Source organism: Sinocyclocheilus rhinocerous, unplaced genomic scaffold (genome assembly GCF_001515625.1).
Source record: "Sinocyclocheilus rhinocerous isolate Xijiao unplaced genomic scaffold, SAMN03320098_v1.1 scaffold2126, whole genome shotgun sequence".
NCBI lineage: Eukaryota > Metazoa > Chordata > Actinopteri > Cypriniformes > Cyprinidae > Sinocyclocheilus > Sinocyclocheilus rhinocerous.
In genome coordinates, this window is record NW_015639773.1 from 773,291 (window position 1) to 794,931 (window position 21,641).

Genomic DNA, 21,641 nt, shown 5'->3' on the forward strand with positions numbered 1-21,641 from the left:
GGGGGGGATGCCCCCGCCCCCGCCCCCGAGATGCCCCCGGGATGCCCCCAGACCCCACTACAACGGTCATATTCCAAACTATGTCACCTTTTTGACCTCTTGTGAGTTTGCAGGTATGCACCCCTGAAAAGGCTTTCCTTTTTGGCCAATGTCACTTTATTCTGGCTTGAAACACCCTCTTTTTAAGGTCAGGTACCAAAGAATAAAATCAAGTCCCGCCCTGCAATTTTTCTGTATTTTATTTTATTTCATTTCCTTAAGGAAATGTAAATTCAATTAATTACAATACAACTTTCATTCACATCATTAACAAATAATGTCATCAGATTATTAGTTAACCTTGTAAAGCCTGACATATGAAATAATACTTTTAATACTTATACTATAATACTTTTTTTTAAATGGAACAGTTTATTGAACCTTTAATATGTTTTTGTAAGATGATATTTAAATGCTTAGTTGTATGATCAAAGCTCTGTAGTTTTTAAACATATAATGCAATGCAATACAATGATGATTGAGAGATGAACAAATAAACAAAAAAAAAGTATAAAAATATTTGATACTTAAATTTTAACATGATTTTTCTATAAAATGATGTATGGATAATCAAGTAAACCTACAGTAAGTGGCTTCAATATTGCTCATTTTAAAATATTACTAGCAATATAAAAGTTCTTCTTATATTTACTGTATAAATTCAGATTTCACAACAAAAAGACACGTGAACCATGACCTGAAGGGAGGCATTTCTACAGTTACACCAAAAGGTCTTTTATTCGCTAAAAAAGTGTGAACTATCAATCATGACAGAGGGTTTTTTCAGCAAAGTTTTGATCATGTTGATAATTTAGAACCCTTAGAAATGTGTGTATCAAATATGATACAAAGGATTTAATGCGCATTTGAATATGAAAAAATGAATACGTTTTCATGTTTGCTATATTTGAATGTATATATACTAATCTGATCATCAATATATAATGTTTGTCTGATACATTTGTGAGTTATGTCATGTACTTTATGACTGATCTGAAGCTGAACTTCACCGTCACATTACTCAAATTCTCAAGGGCCAGATACGTTTTCATTTTACCTAATGGTTAAAAGCTATACTTACCTCAGAACAGGTGTGTGTATGGGCCGAGCAGGTGTTTGCACGTTATTTTGTGGATGTGATAAAGACTATGATTTGTGACAGTGGAGACTAGCCTCAGGAGAACAAAATGGGTAAAGAAATTGCAAGAGAAAGCAAGAAATATTGAAATATGTTTCCATTATTGAATCTTGGGACACATTTATATGCATAATTACAACCATACAGCATGTATTTGTGCCTGTGTATGAGAGACAGATAATCACTACAAGCTTTTTAACAAACTCTATGTGAAAAGAGTGACAAAACAACAGATCAGTTCATTTGCAAATGCTCATATGTGCTTGTACATTCTGTCCTGGGATTTGATTCAATAATGTCAGAGTTTAAGAGGAAACATTTGCCATCTCAGCAGTGGTTTGCACACAAGTTTGAAATATGGTAAGTTTCTATTTTACAAGATGTTCTTAGATAGGACAGAACATGTCAATGCCTCTGAAGAACACATTGCAATTTACGACTCTGGTTACAATCTCAACCGCTGTCGGTGAGTTTAACTTCCTAACTTGCCATTTTTATAATAGCATACTGTGATACTACACATACTATTTCTGCAGCATATATATACTGTGTGTAAAATGTAAATTCTCTGTGTGCAGAGAGTTCATGTAAGTGTATGGAAATGGAAGGTCAAACTGAGCACATTACACACTGCAAGGAATACTGTATCCCACAATGCAATTCACTTGACTTGACCATCCATTTCCAGTGGGACAATTAAAACGAAAGTAATATCATCCAAGATTTTTGTATTTGTCTTCATACTATTTGATTGGACTATAACAAAACTTAAGACATTATTGGGAAAGAAAAAAACGATATAAATGCAAAACAACTATTAAATATTTTGAAATTAAATATATTTTCTAAATCAAAATCTGATGCCACTTGCTGCATTCAACATGCAATGCAATAAGTTCATGTGGCATTACACAGTACTTACAATAGCTGCATTGTCAGTTGTTTCATACAGTATACTGTATGTGCTGCATTACAATATTTTTGAGAAATATAGCATTCAAACGTTTGAGGTCGGTAAGATTTTTTTATGTTTTTGAAAGAAGTCGCTTATACTCACCAAGGTTGAATTCATTTTATCGTAAATACAGTAAAACAGTAATACTGTGAAATATTATTACAGTTTAAAATAATGGTTTTCTGTTTGAATATATTTTCAAATGTAATTTATTCCTGTGATGCAAAGCCGAATTGTCAACATCATTACTCCGGTCTTCAGTGTCACATGATCCTTTATGAGCATTTATTTGAAATAGCTTTAAAAAATTGCGAAACTTCCAGCTGTATATCTTTGTCATATTCCTTTTCCGCATTATATGAACACACAGGCATATGTTGACCTTGTGCACCCATTCTGGATAATTAAATAACTAACGCCTGCAGCCACACATCACAGTGATGGATATCTTCTGGAAAAAAACATGAACCTATGGAATGTCTAAGAGCCATTTAAATGCTAGTTTCCTCTTTCGTTCTGGTAATGGTCTTCTAATTAATTACATTTCCAGCTTTTTTTGGTGATTTGATTGAAGCTTATAGACAGTTTGGCGCTTGTTGATATTATCCACAAAGAGTTTCCTATGGGATTTGTGAGAGTTAAGAGAAGACTGGAAAAAGAGGTTTCTGTCTGTCCGTCCGTCCGTCCATCCATCTCTATCTACAGTATATATTGTTGCATCTGTCCATCTATATTTGTTTATGTATCTGTCCATCCATCCAGCTATCCATTTATCCATCCATCTATTTATCTGCATCTGTCCATCTATCCATCCATCCATCTGTATCAATTTATATATCTGTCCGTCCATCCATCCATCTATATCTATCAATCCATACATCCATCCATCCATCCATCCATCCATATCAATTTATACATCTGTCCATCTATCCAACTATCCATCCCTTTATCCATGTCTATCTATATATATGTCCATGCATCATTCATCCATCCATGTCTATCTATATATATGTCCATGCATCATTCATCCATCCATGTCTATCTATATATCTTTCCATCCATCCATCCATGCAAAAAAAAAAAAAAATGTTTCTAGATTTTTTTTCCTGAACTAACTAGATTTTGAAATTATTTTAATCAACTAACCTAATAAACTTATTTTGTGAAAAGTTTTTTTGAAAACTGTTCATACTGTATCTCTTTAAACTACATGCCAAATGCTTTGATATTTCTAATGCAATGACATTCATAAACTTCACAATGCTTAAGTGTGCAAATATTTTCTGGTCCACTGTATATTCATTATCAGACTGTAGTTTCCAGTGTTCTTTATCTGGCATATTGGTGATTGGCACCGTAAGGTCAGATGAACGTCGGTTTAAGTCTCTCTCTGAAGCTTATTTTTGACACATAATCCTTAAATAAATCAGTCTTTGGGATACAAGTAAGGTCTTCTCTGAGGAGCGAGGTGAAGATTTGTGACTTATCTCAGCCATTTTAGGGTGCTCTCCATCGCTGTTTCCTGCCCAGCTGCTCCAGATGTTCCCCTCCATCAAAGGCCTGCACATCTGCAGCATGAAGGAGAAAGACTCCAGCTCTAAGAGGCTCCGAAAAATAGTTACTGAGCAGCTGCGGCAGGAGACGTCTGTTCTGGTTATGGAGTTATGGAGACTAATATATCACTGCTGACAATGCAAACGGACAGAGTTATAGATCCATGCACACACACAGTCAGTGAAGGAAATATCATAAGGAGGATAATGCAGGTATTCAAACACCTGATTAAAAGTCAATGTCTCAGAAAAGTGAAGTTAGTTTGGAGAAAAGCTTGTGGACCATTTAATTGCAGATCTATCTATCTATCTATCTATCTATCGTTCTATCTATCTATCGTTCTATCTATCGTTCTATCTGTCGTTCTATCATTCTGTCTAGCGTTCCATCCATCCATCCATCCTGAAAATTACAGTTTAATGATTTTTATTAATTTCAGTTAATTTCCTTTCATTAAAATTTCAATAAAAATTAAACTGAATGCAAACTGAATGATTTTGCATTCAGCTTGCAACCTCAATTCAAATTCAAATCAAATTCTTAATTTGGTTATGAATGGCACACAACCACTTGGTTTTGATTTTTGAAATTCATAAATCTTTACGTGTGGCTTAAGTAGCCACTGTATTTGGGTGCATACCTTTTTGCACATCTCAGTGCTTTCTATAGATTAATCAAGCGCGCTTCTTTGATAACCCTCGAGCTGACATAATATTCTGATCCCTCTGCAGGCTCCCATAATGACATTCTCAGACAGCAATATGGCTGTGTGCGGAGGAGCCATGGCTTTTGCCAGATTTGCGCTTGGCTTGTCCTGTTTATTGGAGAAAAGTGGACCATTTAATTGCAGATCTATCTATCTATCTATCTATCTATCTATCGTTCTATCTATCTATCTATCGTTCTATCTATCTATCTATCTATCTATCGTTCTATCGTTCTATCATTTTGTCTAGCGTTCCATCCATCCTGAAAATTACAGTTTAATGATTTTTATTAATTTCAGTTAATTTCCTTTCATTAAAATTTCAATAAAAATTAAACTGAATGCAAACTGAATGATTTTGCATTCAGCTTGCAACCTCAATTCAAATTCAAATCAAATTCTTAATTTGGTTATGAATGGCACACAACCACTTGGTTTTGATTTTTGAAATTCATAAATCTTTACGTGTGGCTTAAGTAGCCACTGTATTTGGGTGCATACCTTTTTGCACATCTCAGTGCTTTCTATAGATTAATCAAGCGCGCTTCTTTGATAACCCTCGAGCTGACATAATATTCTGATCCCTCTGCAGGCTCCCATAATGACATTCTCAGACAGCAATATGGCTGTGTGCGGAGGAGCCATGGCTTTTGCCAGATTTGCGCTTGGCTTGTCCTGTTTATCAGCAGATTTATAGATGGTGTGGAAAAGCCCCCTCATTCCTATGCAGAAGTCTGGCCAATCACCATAATACTTTCATCTCACATTACTCCACATTACATCGAGTCTACTGTCACAGATGCCCACCCGCTGCATAGGCAAGTACACGCACTGTGTTATTAGAAGGAAAATGACAGTCAATGTGGGCACTGCATATTACTTTCGGCATGCACTAACAACTAGCTACCCAAACGGCATCCGTCACTCCCTTTTGAGGCCTTCATCAGTCTGTGTTTACATTGCCGGTCAGCATTAACATTAATGTTTTGTTGAAAATGTCTTGTTTGGCTGTCTCGCAGTGCTTTCTAATGCTACGTTTACAGCCAATTTAGTTTTGACGTGAGATGAGCGTTTCGAGATTTAGAATATTTACATAACTATCATGACTATCATAACTATCCTTTTGAATGACAGCAAAAGTTTTTTTGGTAGTTTGCATTATCGCTGCTGGCTCGAGTGTTTGTGATTCTTTGAAACCCTACTCCCCCTCCTTTTTTTTCCGACCTCTCTCACTCTTGCACACAGACAAACCGCGATATCCTCGTCTGGAATATTCTTCATTGGTCTGATGAGAATCCAACCGACATGATCCGTAAAGAGTCAGAGGTCATTGTCTCACGCAGAGAGAAATCCAAACAACAGCTCTGTTAGAAAGAGGGGGAACCAGAGGACATGCGCTCAGTGTCCACAACAACAACGCCAGCATCTGTAGTTTTCATGGTTTACATAACTGACAGATCGTTTTTCTGAAAACGTGACTTTTTAAATGTTTTTCCATATGTGTATACGTGCAATACAGAACAGTCAAATAAATATGTCGTAATACAAGAAGATACTGTATGTCACAGTTTGGCCAGAAACACACTCCAAATGCACAATTAATTGAATGTGGCTATCAAATATAATTAAAACAAATATATTTTAAGGTGTAGGTGAATGTAAGATCTTAGCTAGTTAGCATGGTTCACTTAGCCCTGGTGGGTGGATGCAATAGCTGCATCGTCTGGCTGAAGAAAGTATCTTGCTGCATGAATAAGTCTTAAAACAAAAAAAATAAAATCAGTTTGCATTTATGCACTTCCGGTTCCATCGTCCTGAAGTCAGTGCGTTTTTTTGAATAGGTGTTTGGTTAAACGTCTGAAATAAGGTCTGTGGTTAACACAAGCTCAACGTATGTTCACATTTTATTCTACAGCAAAAAAATACATCAGTAATATGCTAATCAAGGTTGTCTTAAAAAAGGCGATTGCAAACAAAACACTTCTTGAGGTTGTCTGTGAAATTAAATGTCATCACACCGAGCATGAAAACTCATCTACTCACTAGTTGCTTTCACGGTCTCGTTGTTTATAATCATGCTCTTGCAAACTATTCTAACCCACATTTTCCAATTTGTAGATTTTAAATGAAGATTGAATGAGCTGGAAGTTCAGTGGTGGTAACGCTGAAGGCATGTGACCGTGTTGTCATTTGTAAATAGCCTATGTTTAGCTTTTTAGTTTTAGCGACTGCATTTTGGCTTCAAAATTCATACAATTTGTGTTCATTTGTGAAGATTATCATTAAAACATGTAGGAATAATAAACTGTTGTCTTATTTTCTGCAATAATCCAAAAGCCATTCAAAAGTAATCATGTGTTCTGACAGAATATTATTAATGTTATTATAGATAATTTTAGCAATGTAAAAAAAAAATTAGCGCTTATATGCTATCATAGCAAATTATGTTGTTTTTGCTATGATATTTTTTAAAAGTCTACAGGGCCAAAAGTGCTCATAAATGAAAGAACCATATGTATTGTTAAGAACCAGAATCCATTGTATTTACAAACCTTATGACATCTGGACCAAACCCAGAGAAAGTTCAAGGCTTTCGAGAATTAGTGCATTTCTGTAATCCATTAATCAAACATCTCTGATTTGGACTAGTTTTGCAAGTACAAAGCCATTTAACAGTATTTATTGGCCCTTGTAACTCCTACAGATGTGTTTGATTTAAATCAATTTATGTTGCAAAATTGCAAAGCAGCTGAAGTATTTTTCCACGGCTCATTTAGGATGCAGTATGTCATTTTTGTCACAAGGAGGCACTCCAGATTGAACAAAGACAGACGGTAGGACTGTTGGCTTCAGTTCTCTCAAAATAGCATATGAAGTGCCAGTTCATAGTCTTGGGAAGGGATCGCCTAGCATGAGGAACTGCATACAAATGGCTCAAATGAATAAGTAAAAACAGAAATGAATAAGTAAAAACAGATCGTCAGATTAATTAGCATGTCACATGGTTAGCTTGAGGCTAGGTCAGTGGATGAATTGTCCAAGATTGCAGCTTAGCAGAGCAAGCTTTTGTTTGCTTTGTCTCAAGGCATGAGAAGGAGGTGAACTTGAGACAGAAAGAACTTTCAGCATACCATTTTCTTTCTGATTCTTTTTTTTCTGTATCTTCGTCTCAACAAATTTAGGGCACACTGATCCAACAATCTTAATTCGACAGTAAGGGAGTGCGCTCTCACCTGGGCATATGTGTTACAGTACAATACCCATAAACCCGAGTGCTGTAACTACCCTAGACTGTTGAGCACAGGGCTATTAAGCATTTAATCAGATTAGGGGAGATGGGTTAATATCCCTCTCATGGAGCGCTAAATATAGCATATTCAAAGTGCTGCTTAAGGAGAGGATAACATTAGCCCTGCCAAGCCCCCTCTACGTTAACACGCCCTCAGACCCAATTTCTCATCCAGTTGAACCCAGAGTGCAAGGTAAGCTAGCGTACGTATGCCAAAGCGGGAGCTAAACTATTTAGGCTCCTATTAATGTGGGTGTTAGCTAAGTTAGCTCCATTTCCCACATAGCTAAGGTAACACTCACTGTTGACTTTAATGCATTATGGCATGAACTTTTATGTGAGTTCCCTAGATATCAAACTCCATGACCTTGTCGTTGCTTGTGTCACACTCAACTATTTATGCTACAAGGAAATCTGTTAGCAACAGTGAGCAACATTTGTTTAACAAATGATTCGTCCTCTGCTTTTTTGGGCAAGAAATAAATATTTTGCTTAGTGTAAGGGCAGAATGTTACCTTCCAACATAAAGGGAGGGAATGTAAATTCTTTGTCTGAACAAAAGTCTAAATATTAAAGCGAACCATTTAAACCAGCCTAAGTTGGTCTACTGATTTTCCAGAATGCCTTTTAAATTCCAATTCGATTTCGAAATGAGGTAGCAGAACAGGATGCAGAATTGCAATTTGAATGTAAAGACATAGACACGTAATTGTTAACTAGAAAAACAACGTTCATCGATGCCACGTTTGTTGACTTCACAGTCATGTTTTGAAAAAATTCAGTTCAAATTCTCACACATGAATTCAAAGGGAGTCAATAATTTTTTCTCTAAATTTGGCAAAACCTTGTGTAAGACCAGGTGAATATCAACAAAACAACTTAGGCTGGTTTAATTGGTATTTCTTCCCCTAGCAGGGCTCCTATCGGAAATATGGACAATGGGAGGAAGATGAAAAAAGAGTGTGAGAGACTCAACCTTTATATAGCAGCACAAATAAAAAGGTACCAAATCTACATATCTGAAAGTTTTATACCCAAGTCAAGGGTGCTACAGCGGCAAATCCTAATGAGAAATTACAAAGAGGAGAAAGTAAATGAGGGTGAGTTGGGGACAGCTGGAGCGATATCCTGTCTACAGCAACATGACGTAGGCTGCAATAAATCTGCCTGCACTGTGTGCTGCTTAGCCAACAGTTACAGGTCTGTTGAGAGATGTACCGTTGCCAAAGTACATTAAACACACAAGATTATATGTAGAAATCGTTAAACAGGTAGATTGGTGCATCCTTTAGCCAACGGTGATGTACTCTAAACAGACTGACCATCTGCTACTCTAAGCATTAGAGACTAACAGATCAGTTACTGTTGCATTGCAACAACAAATGCTGTAACAAAGTGTTAATTTGCTACATTTGCAAAATGTTGATGTTTTTAACACAATTTCCTGGTGAAAAGACCATCTTATCATGTGTTATCACACTTAGCATGTGTTTTTAGGCTGGTCAAGGCTTGTTCCTGCTAGTAAGTGCTGGTGTTGGTTTAGCATGCTTTTAACCAGTAAAAACATCCAAAACGCAACAAATGCTGGTCTTATCAGCAGGGTGTGACTATCATACTTTTATTGGTTTTGTTAAAACTACACAACAGGAAGATATCATCTATAGACCAACAACATGAGATCAGGGTTAAATAGTGACTTGTGTGTGACATTTTGTTGCTAACAAACATCACTGAGGCAATGTATTTTTAAAAAAAACCATTTAATGAGTCATTCATGTTTGCAAATACAATCTTGAATTCACATACAAGATTACTTTAGAAGATAAAACACGCATAGACTGAGACATACACACTTGTGTGGACACCCAAATGTAATGACTCAAAATGAAAATTTACACCAACAGTTGTTGAGAATTTGCTGCACTAATGCTTGGTCGGGTCTTTCGACTCATAAAACACAACAATACTTTTCACAGCATTAGAGTAAGGTCCTAACCAAGACCTTAGCACAAACATCACAATGTACAAAAATAGAAGGATCAGTAGAAAAATAAGAGATATGATTATATGTGAGTGAGCATATGGGAGGAAAGTGTCCATCTCTGTATGTTCAGTTAATGCGAATTTATCCATAAGTACATGTCACATGTACTCAGGCCCTGTCCCAACTTGCAGTCCTGCAGACTTGTGACAACCATCGCATGCATGAGACCGTAGAGTGTCCATTTTTTGTTTCTGAAAGGTACTCCTGAGTGCCCTTAATGCCCCCCCCGCCCTTTGGACTACTACTGGACAGTCTATGCAACATTGTATCACCAGAGTGTAGGCTCAGCTGAGGACCGCAAGGGCTTATGGGAGCATTTAGAACAAGGCCTTAACATACAGCCATTGCATGCATGTGACCGTAGGGTGTCCCATTTATTTATTTTTATTCTGAAAGGTGCTCCTGAGTGCCCCTAATGCCCCCCTTTTGCCCATTCCGCACCTTTGGACTACTACCGGACAATCTATGCAGCATTGCATCACTGAAGTGTAGACTTGGCTGAGGACCACAAAGCCTTAGGGGAGCATTTGGGACAGGGCCTTAACATACGGCCATTGCATGCATGTGACCGTAGGGTGTCCCATTTTTTAGGATTCTGAAGGGTGCGCCTAAGTGCCCCTAATGTCCCCCTAATGTCCCCCTTTTGCCCTGTCTGCACCCTAGGACTATCTACTGGACAGGCTATGCAGCATTGCGTCACCAAAGTGTGGACTTGGGAGCATTGGGGACAGGGCCTTAACATATGTCAGAGCACTCAGTTTCAGACTTCATGGAATAATTCAAGTGGGGGATTGTGTTGCATTAAGTTCCAACAGCATGTAGATGCTTTTACATCAAGTATTGTTGCTTCACAATCTTGAGGAATATCAAGAATATTTTTGGTATATGTTCTGGTTCCCTTAAATGAGCTTCTGCCTCTCACTGCTGTGTCTCTGTTGGTCTTAATCCCCCAGGTTATGCAGGTCAGATGTGTCAAAGGTATAATCTCTGGATTTGGTAGCTGTGTAATAATTAGGCCTTCAGAAAAACGCCAGGTAACCTGGATATAACAACAACAATTTGGACTTAACCAACTTTCATTAATTTTCTTCCTGTTCAGCCGCGACCTGTTTTACTTCTGTGCCTTAGATGTAATGGCATTGCCCTGGACATTTTAATCTGAGCTAAGCCAGCACTGAGCCAACAGTACATTGAGGTCAGTTTAGATGAGACAAGAAGCTGTGGGAAAACTCTCATGTACAATCTTACACACAGATATACGAATTTTGCCAGTGCCTCGGATGGAAAAATGGCTCTTATGCAACAATTTCATATGGACCCCCCAAATGAATAAATTATAAGAAATAGGTCTTACAACTATCTGTTGGAAGTTCATGATCAAGTGGCCTTCAAAATTCATCATCCATTTGCTATTTTACACTTCCTTCACTCATATGTGTCTCCAAAAACATGTCGTGACTAACATACTTTGGGGTCATTCACAGAGTAACTTTAATTTTTCAGTTTAAGGCACTTAACTGATAATCTGTTTTGGGTATCTGGTATCTATGAGAATATCCTTGGCTTGAGAAAAGTGTCTATTGATTTCAGTCTGATAGCATGAGTAATGAGCATCAAAAAAGTTCTCTTGCTAATCTGTCTGCCCTTTCAACTTTTCAACACATCATGCGGTATACCTTTGATTCTTCAAGTATGTCTATTACACACATATGTACACAAACACAAAGATAGTCCCTTTTGTGTCTGTATTACTCAGATGCTCTTCATAGAGTTTCCATGGTGTTTCCTCTCAGCCAGTGTTGTGCTTCTGTAGGTCTGGCAGATGGAAAGCCTAGGTAGAACGTGCTGCCCGATTGGAACAAATACAAGTTACCTCACTCTCCCCCCTTTCTCTCACCCGGCGCGCTTGTAGCTTCTCCTTGCAGCAAGCAGGCAACAGCCAAGCGGGAAAGTCTTGGGTTTTCCTCATGTTGTAGAGCACACAAATACAGACTTGCCAACTGGTCTCATTGGGCGAGTGCTCTAATTAGACATGTTGGGCAAAATGTGAGTTAACAGTCTATCAGTTGCAGGGCAACCATGGCGAGAATGTGTGGGTGGGCTGCCAGGCATAGACTGGCTGCACCTGAGCAATGTAGTAATTGCTAAAGTTGCCATCCGCAATGTACGGTGCAGGCTGGTAATAGCAAGTGACGTTAGCTACATTGGGAATTACATTCTGCTCTGCCAGAACACGTACTGCCAACATGGTGATGAGGCTCAGAGTCTGTCGCCTTTCATGTCCCATCAAGCATACTGTACTTTCATTGACTACACTGTACAGCGTGGTCAGGTACTCGTACTTCCGGTCCTCTAATCCCACAAAGTGATTCTGCAGATACGACTCTAACTTGCGCCTTTGTTCCGCCACATCTGAGAAGTCGATGAAGAACCGGGAACACATGTAGCGTTCGAGAAGCTTCATCTCGACTTCCGAAGCCGCACGGAAACCTCGCACCAACAGGTGGCAGTACTTCAGCAAGCCGCCGCCCCGGATCTCTTCTGGATTTCGCGTGCAGATCAGTTTCCGCTGCAGGTGGTCCAAGGCTACATTGAAGTCTCCGTAAACGCTCTCTCCCACGATGGAGGGGTGGAATGTCTCAGCCATGGGGTTTTCAGAGCACTCGTAGAAGAGGAGGAGGGAGTCCAGACGGATCTGAAAAGAGTCAACGCTGAACTCAAACTGACGCCGCAGGGAATCCACAAACTTCAGTTCGACGTTCTTCCCGCTGTTGTTGGAGAGGGAGATTAGACTCCAATGGTCTGAATCATTACACACTTTCACCATCTTCTGCACATAAGCCTCCTGAGGAAAGAGAAAACAGTTTTTTTTGGAGGACAATGTTAGCGTGAAGATTTGTTCAATGAAAATTGTTAAAATATGAATATGTTAAAAGATGGAGATGCACAAAAGGGTTTGTGGGTGCATTGTGAAATGTTTAAGCAGACAAATAAATAAGTATTGAAATCATTCCCCTCTGTATTTTTGAAATGTGTGCAAGAAAAAAATTATATATGTCTGCAATAAGCATACTCTCAGTAGCAGAAGACTACAGTTGCTAATTTTGTTATTAGAAAGTGGCTTTGCATATCTAGTAAAGGCATTCCATCACAATGCTATTGCTTTAAATTATATCTGCCTAATTTGCATACATGAAAAGGCTGTCTGCCTTTGCATACATTAAGTAGAGAGAGGAGAAAGCGGATCCATCGTAAATTGGTTTAGACAAATCCTCTTTGTAGTAGAAACCAGCATTTTTACTACCAGTGTCCTTATCTTATTGCAGCTTAAATGTAATATACGCCGACGTGTCTAGGTCCAGTCAGTGTCAAATTATAGCATGTCGTGCACTTCCCCTTTATTAAACACATTAAGCATAAAATTATATCTGTTACTAAGTGGTTATTTAGCTGAATCTCTCTTATCCTTATCCAAACTGACAGTACACTTAAATTAAGGACAGTCCTGATGGAGTAACCTGAGGTTAAGTGCTTTGCTGGAGGATGATGAATCAACTCCTGCAAGGTTTGAACCCACAGTTTTTCGATTACTAGCCAGGATTTTTAGCTAACTTGCTTGAAAACATCTTAAACCAGACTAAGCAGGTTTGCTGAACTTTAAAGCTGGTCTCCAGGCTGAAAAGTAGCCAAAAACCCCATGTAAAAAAATAAAAAGACCAGTTTATGCTGGTTTAAACTAAGTAGGGCACCGGGTTACAACACAATTAAAACAAATAAAATAATTTACAATTAATACGGTCACTAAATGCTTACCTTTAATGTTACTGGGGTGATTTTCTCTTTATTCACTCCTTCAGGCAGGAAATCCAGGAGGGAGTCGAGAACGATATCCTTGACGGTCTGAAACTCCACTTCTCCTTTCATTTCCGCGCAAAATATGAGGTCCAGGTCCTTGTAGCCCAAACCGCTGTCCTCGTGGAGAACGTGACTGGCCGCGGAACCGTTCAGCCGGACCTCCCGGACGTGAATCTTGTGCTCTTCCATGCGACACCGCACGACTTTGACGATATCACGAGGCTTAAACCAGACTAAGCAGGTTTGCTGAACCTTAAAGCTGGTCTCCAGGCTGAAAAGTAGCCAAAAACCCCATGTAAAAAAATTAAAAGACCAGTTTATGCTGGTTTAAACTAAGTAGGGCACCGGGTTACAACACAATTAAAACAAATAAAATAATTTACAATTAATACGGTCACTAAATGCTTACCTTTAATGTTACTGGGGTGATTTTCTCTTTATTCACTCCTTCAGGCAGGAAATCCAGGAGGGAGTCGAGAACGATATCCTTGACGGTCTGAAACTCCACTTCTCCTTTCATTTCCGCGCAAAATATGAGGTCCAGGTCCTTGTAGCCCAAACCGCTGTCCTCGTGGAGAACGTGACTGGCCGCGGAACCGTTCAGCCGGACCTCCCGGACGTGAATCTTGTGCTCTTCCATGCGACACCGCACGACTTTGACGATATCACGAGGTTTCATCTCCAAAGTGGGGAAGTTCCATTTGCCGTGAATGGGGATGGATTCGGTGAGGATGACATCCAGACGCTTCACCTGCTCCCAGTTCAGCACGCTCAAGTTACTTAGATTCATTTCCATGGCGAGTGATTACAGATCGGTTTGTTATATAGTCCTACAATCGGGTCGTTTCGGCCGTATCACACGAAACGAGGAGCGGATGCAAGAAGAAAATATTACAATTTCATTAAATAATTCTAGAAAAAGTATTTTTAGTCGGGTGAGAGTTTATATGCACGTCTATGCGTTCGTGTTGCATGCAGCGTGTCGCCTCTGCGCCTCACCTCTGTGCGTAAAAGCTCTCCAGATGTCCCGTTTGCTCAGAGAGCTGAAGTTCGTGGCGAGGGCGGTTAACGTTGGTTCTCACGGCTCTCGGTGGGGCCGTGATGATCAACCTATGCAAACGTGTGTTTGTGAGGGAGTGAGACAGACGTGTGTAACTGTGTGTGTGTGTGTGTGTGTGTCTGTATAAGAATTACTAGTTGGTAACTGCGTGTGTATAAATGACTGGCCGTAATGTCAGGTCAGGCTAGATGTCACCCAGGATCTATCAGGGGGAGCGGACCTGCGTCACAGTGGTAACAGCCAATAAAGCAGGATTATTCTAAATTACCCCCTACACCATTACTCTCTGCGCCTCACCTCTGTGCGTAAAAGCTCTCCAGATGTCCCGTTTGCTCAGAGAGCTGAAGTTCGTGGCGAGGGCGGTTAACGTTGGTTCTCACGGCTCTCGGTGGGGCCGTGATGATCAAAATGATTGCTGCATGATTGCGAGGAGTTTTCGCGTCTGACAAAAAAGGGCACGTCTTTCCAAGAATACGAATGTCAAATAGCAGAAGACCCCATCACTCTCCTCAAACAAAACTAAAGTTGGAAGTTTCGAGTTTTTACATGTTGTTGTTGTTGTTTCTATTCTGTAAAAAATTAATATATAAATAAGTCAACCAGTAATATGCAAATCATGTTAAAGTGCGCACTAAAGAATATTGATGCGCCTAATCAATAATATGTAAATAGAAGACGTACTTGTATGATCACATTGTCAGCTGTTGCTCTGTGTAACTGCCGGTTGCTCATGTCATCTCGGTTGCACACAGTGAGGATGCATAGAGATTAACCCGCAAACTAAAGCAGGAGTGACGGAGAATTTGAGTGATAGCTGCGCGCACCAATCCAGACAATCCTCACCTACAGTAATATTATACACAGTTATACCCATTTACCGACCTGTTAAAACAGGACAGGAACATTTATAATAAGCAAAAGTATAGCTTGGTAGTTTTATTTTATTTTTTTGTTATGTATTTATTCTGTTTCTATGGCACAAAGAAACAACTGTATTGATACATGACAAAAAAAATGTTTAAAATTCTACTTGGTATATGAGCCAAAAATGGCAACATTTCTAAAGGTAATTAGTGTGAAGGTGTAGTAACATACATAATAAATTAATCAATTAAAATTGACTAATTAAACAACCTTCCTGCCTTTATAGATAACACTGAATGTCGATGCTGCCCTCTAGAGAAAGACATCATGCTTGTAAGTTGAATTGTACCTTTATAACGGTGAGTAAAAAGGTTTCGGTATCTGAGGCACATTAAACAAGACGTGTGCATGAGTTATAGAAAGAAAAAATAAAACCATGCTATATTTCAGGGAAAATTTAGTAGAAAAATGTCATTAGCTACGGCATATCTCATGTCCTAAGTGGACATCCTTAAAAGAAAAATGCTTCATAAAGACTCTAACGTCTTTATTCGCTTCTAAAAGTGCTGCAGGTTTTATTTTAGGGTTTGGATTGTGTGTTAGGGTTAGTCTGTAGACTGTAGTAATTGTAATTAGACTAATTTAAGGGAAAATGAACTCCCTGTTTAGATGCCTATGCAAACGTGTGTTTGTGAGGGAGTGAGACAGACGTGTGTAACTGTGTGTGTGTGTGTGTGTGTGTCTGTATAAGAATGACTAGTTGGTAACTGCGTGTGTATAAATGACTGGCCGTAATGTCAGGTCAGGCTAGATGTCACCCAGAATCTATCAGGGGGAGCGGACCTGCGTCACAGTGGTAACAGCCAATAAAGCAGGATTATTCTAAATTACCCCCTACACCATGACTCTTGGACGACTTCTGAATGTGTGAGTTTGTGTGTTTAAGAGAGGAAAAGAAGGCAAAATGTGTTTAGTTTGAATCTGGACAGCATGAATTTACTGGTAACTGCACAATGCATGAACAACAAAATAATCAGTTTATATCTGTTTTTTTTTAATTCATTTTATTTATTGAATTTTGACATTATAAATTGAATTAGTTATTTTTTAGTTAAACCATTTATATAGAATGATAGAAATAATGATAAAAACTTTTATTGTCATGAAATGCAATTCAAAAAGTCTTAATAGTCCTTGCTTTGTTTTATTTTATGCAAACCATATCTTTTTCTTTTAATTTTCGGGTGAAATGTGACCTGGCCCATTAGCTGTTGGCATGTGATGTTGAATGGGTCTGTATAGGAATCTGACATACCTCAGGGTCAGTTGGAGTGGTCAGGAGTTTCCTGTCTCTCTCTCCACACACTCACCCAGAGTCATAAACTTTATCACAGTTTTTCTTTTAATTGCCCATATGCTTTCTCTTTAGCTCACACTAAAATATATGTTACAAAATTAGAAATGTGAGAGCCTACTACATTAAAGTGTCTGTCTCACAAACTCTTTCTACTCAGGTAGCTAGTGAAGTGAAGTGACGTGACATGTGGCCAAGTATGGTTACCCATACTCGGAATTAGTGCTCTGCATTTAACCATTGTCGAGGTAAAACAAAGACTGATGTTTGACTCCTGCAATGAGATCAGATGAAGCTTTAGCCAATATACCACCCCAGCTATAACGGCGAGACAGTTACACGCTTTCTCTCACTCTCTCTTTCTAACCCTCACCACTAACCCCCTGCCAGCCACGTTGGGTTTTAGAAAACCCCCAAACTCACAGTATCATTATATATAATGCACAACCATGAAGCATAGTATGTTCTTATTTGCATTGATTGGATGAATACAGCACACAACCTGTCTCTAGCATTGTGCATCCTCATACTATAAATTACCATGTACTACTGAGTTTTTTTTCTGAATGGACTTTTCAGACTACAAAGGAAACAATAAAGCAGTCTCTTCTTCACTAAAATTCACTCACTTGACCGCATGTCAATTTGAGGCACCGCATCATTTAACACTGTACACGTTTGACAGTGCAATGCGGGGTTAACAGCGCAAAAGCAGGGTTTCATAACCCTGGGTTAAAAAGCGTTGCTAACCCTGCCACTAAATTGCAAGTGTGAAACCTTTACCTGGGGTTAAAAGCTGGGTTGTAGGGTGAATTTACCTTTACCTTCACCCGGGGTTAAAAGTGGAGTTTAGAACGTTAACCCGGGGTTAAAGGGATAGTTCACAAAAATGATCCAATGATCCAAAAATTAAAATTACCCCATGATTTAATCACCCTCAAGCCATCCTAGGTGTATATGACTTTCTTCTTTCAGACGAATACAATCAGAGTTGTATTAAAACATGTCCTGGCTCTTCCAAGCTTTATAATGGCAGTGAATGGGTGGTATTATTCAATAGCCCAATAGAAGTCCAATAAACTGCGTCTATCCATCATAAAAAGTGCCCCATGTGGCTCAGGGGGGTGAATAAAGGCCTCCTGAAGCGAACAGATGTGGTGTTTTTGTTAGAAAAATATCCATATTTAAAACTTTATAAACTGTAATCTCTAGCTTCCGCTAACTGTCGTACGCTCGTTCACAATAGATCGATTAGCGTATTAGATAGATTGTAACATAAGCTCCGGTGAGAAATGACGAACGTGGTAGTGCAGAGGAGAGAGCAAAACAAAACACTGGTCACGAATTAGGAAAACCTTGCAGTGTACGTTAATTTAATGAGATATCACATATAATTTCTGTAAAACGGTAAGTGTTGCACATTTTATTGGTACAAATATGTGTAATTTGTAAAACGTTTGCAACAGATTTTGATCACTTACAGTTTTTCTGAATTGCTAAAACACATTTCTTGAAACCATCACTCATTTTCTCAAAACCTTAAACACAATTGCAGCACAAATGCATCACAGTGTGATAAGTGTTTAAAGTGAATGAGAGTGTGTTTAGAGTTTTGCAAAAAGAGTGCGTGAGATTTGCAAATAGAGCCTAAATGCCTGAACGTGTTTAAGGTTTATTCGACAAATTGGTTTAAGCTAGTGAGAATTTGGTTCAGAGATTGGGGTTTAGTGTTTTAGCAATTCAGAAAAACTGTAATTAGCACAATTGTCATTCATAGGCACTACTGAACAGAAATGTATAAATATATTTTAAAATGCAAAGTACTGAATGTACAGAATGTGCAAATAAAGCTATTTAAAAACTTAACTTGCATCTTTACAACACTATGTTGTAGGTGTGTCCCATTGGTTAATCAAAAGTTCTTCACAGACTTGTGGTCTTCACACCCACTTGAACACTTAAGCCGAATACAGGAAAAACGTCATCTGTCTGTGGGTACTGGGACAGAATGCAAAAATAAATATTTTCAGGTACAGTGAGGTGACATTATTCTACTCAAATTACTACAGCAGAACATGAATGACCCCAAAATCTCAATTAGGCTATTTCACTGTAGTATATATATATATATATATATATATTTCTTTATTATTTAACGTACGTTGCCTTGATCAAAAATGTTCATTAACTGTTACTGTAGCCTGGACCGCTGGCTGAACGTCTGATGCATATGACACACAAAATTTGAAACACTTCAGGAGTACAAATGAAACACTTGATGACAAAACATGATACAATTCCCAACAGTTAGTATTACTGTTTATTACCGTTTAATATTTAAATTATCATTAAAACCGTGTTTGATTACCACGATTTGAAAAAACTCACAGTAAATACTGTCCAGCATTAAGCAACTCCAGCCAGTTAGGCAACTATGATTGAAGACAGATCTACAGATTTGGAAGTAATTTGGTTTTTAATTTTAATTGAATTTATATTTTATCTGTAAATAGTTTTTTTGGCTGCTTATACGCGACTCAGCAGTAGCTACATTTTCTCAAAGTTACCTCTCAAAAAGTTGGTAAATATCTACTTCATCCAGCGCTGTTTGTTCTCTGTATTCTTAAGTATCTTGATACTGTCTGTTTTACAGACTGAGAAACCGCTTCAGATGATTCAGTGAGAGAGCAATCCGGACAAATGTGAATCGATTCAGACCATTTTGCAAACTTGTTTGGCCAATAGAACAAATTATTGGCATTGCTGATTAATATTAGAGGAGAGTGGGGATGGTTGCAAGACTTTTTTTGCATTTCCTTTAGTTTCTCAGAGATTGTTTGTATTACAAAGCTTAAATTTAGTACAATAAAGCCACATCTGTCAGCTACTCACTCACACTACTGTAACATGTGTACATATGACAATATACGTACAATTTATACTTGAATAGACAAAGTCAAATGTTGCAACTGACCCCACAATAGGGGATGGTTGCAATAGTCCACAGGGGCAGTTGCAACATTCATTAAAATGTAATTAAATATATTATTAAATATAATTTAGCAATTTCTTTCTTTTATTTGTGCACATACAGGGTCTTCAATAAGTTAAATTGGCTGTATAAAAACAAAGAATAGTAAATGAAAAAAAAAAAACATTTTCAAGTAACAACCATGTTTTGGTTAATTATTACAATACATTTGAACTTTTAATTCAATCAAAATCGAGACACTGAAATTTAATAATAGCCTACTTCTGTTAACTTCTGTGAAAGTTTACTGAACGAACGCCAGTTGCATAAACATAGCCACTATGTTAAGACTGTGTCTTAAGAAGTAGTTTGCAACCGTCCCCACTCTCCCCCTATATTAGTGTTTTGTATGTGTTTATTGGCATATTCTTCTGTTTTTGTGCATGTGTGTGGCGAAGTTTTATGACGTTTTTAAATGGTGTTGAATTTAGCCCTTTGTTGTTGTTTGAGCACTTGTTGTCATTTTAATTTGTGTGTGTGTGTGTGTGTGTGTGTGTGTGTGTGTATGTGTGTATGACAAAGAGAGGGTGAGAGTGAAGGAAATTATAGTCCACCTTAGACTTAAACTGATTTTTAACCTATTACATAAAAACAGAAGAGATACCTAAATATTGAAAGGGGTTATTTATGCAACTGCCCCTCGTTGCAACTGTCCCCACTCACCCACTACTCATAAAAGCTACTGCTAAAATATTAGCACGGAAAACGTTTATCAGGTCAGTTGTAGCACCAATAATACGGAAATTGCGTGCAGCCAGTACAGGCGTGGTACAGTTTTGTTGTGAGGGCATTGCAATGTAGTTGTTAATGGGTTTTGGATGTGTGTGTGTGTGTGTGTGTGTGTGTGTGTCTGTTGCTAGGTTAATCTGTATAGTTGCCAGTGGCCAGACAAAAAATAAATAATCAATCAATCAAATCTAAAAGAGCAATCATAAGAAAATGATATGATTGCCTTTTCAAGCACCACTAACATAGGCTATGAAATTTGCACCAGTTCATAATGAATGCTACTACTGTACAAATAACTGCATTATTTTTAATTTGTTCAGATGTCTGTTGCCATCAGTTTGGCATCTTTCAGAGATTTCGTTAGCTTGTTTTGTTTGTTCATGATACTAACCTCATTGTGTGCATGACTGGTTTGTGGTTAGCTGTAGCTTGATGTGTACATGTTGTGTTTTCTGCCTCTGTGTGAAGTGGGAGTAAAATGTGGTAAAAAAAAAAAAGAGAGAGGTGTGACATTATAACACAAAATGGATGCTTTATTTTCTAACGTCAGCTCTTCATAGATCAGAATTAAACCAAATAATTTTACCAGGTTTGGAGAGTTTTAAAACTGACACACACGGTATGATTCATAAAGAGACCTGCCTGACTGTTGTTGTTGTTTTTTTTGTGGACAGGGATTTGACCTGCAGCTGCTTGACCCCTTTGACCTCTGTCCTGTTTGGGGAAGTGTGTCTTCCTCTTACTGAGGCTGATCCTGCAGTAATACATCAGGTTTTCTTCCAAGTAACTGCCTCATTACAAGTCTTATGCAACCCGGCAAGTTAAACATATATGAACCTGCAGTTTGTAATTGCATCACATTTTATGAAGTATGTACAACATACATGTTTAAACTTGAAAATGTGCAGTTATTACTGTTGGTAATCAGATAGAATAGACAAATCTACCATTTTAAATAACTGACTTTACAAGTGTGTGTGTGTGTGTGTGTGTGTGTGTGTGTGTGTGTGCGCGTTTTTGTGA

The 21,641-nt window shown here is 38.2% G+C and overlaps 1 protein-coding gene across 3 annotated transcripts; it reads right to left on the reverse strand.

The window, feature by feature from the left end:
* Positions 1 to 10,109: 10,109 nt before the first annotated feature.
* Positions 10,110 to 15,389, reverse strand: LOC107751838 (protein FAM46A-like). 3 transcript variants are annotated; one of them, XM_016567611.1, is made up of 4 exons: positions 15,322 to 15,389; positions 14,938 to 15,209; positions 13,990 to 14,579; positions 10,110 to 12,570 (listed from the first exon to the last, which is right to left on the reverse strand). In XM_016567611.1, the coding sequence occupies exons 3-4, from the start codon at positions 14,374 to 14,376 to the stop codon at positions 11,788 to 11,790; spliced, it is 1,170 nt and encodes a 389-aa protein (XP_016423097.1). In that variant the 5' UTR covers positions 14,377 to 14,579; positions 14,938 to 15,209; positions 15,322 to 15,389; the 3' UTR covers positions 10,110 to 11,787. The 3 variants fall into 3 exon arrangements, with proteins under 3 accessions (XP_016423097.1, XP_016423096.1, XP_016423098.1); XM_016567610.1 differs by lacking the exons at positions 14,938 to 15,209; positions 15,322 to 15,389 and having other exon boundaries at positions 13,990 to 14,680; XM_016567612.1 differs by lacking the exons at positions 13,990 to 14,579; positions 14,938 to 15,209; positions 15,322 to 15,389 and adding an exon at positions 13,539 to 13,799.
* Positions 15,390 to 21,641: the final 6,252 nt, after the last annotated feature.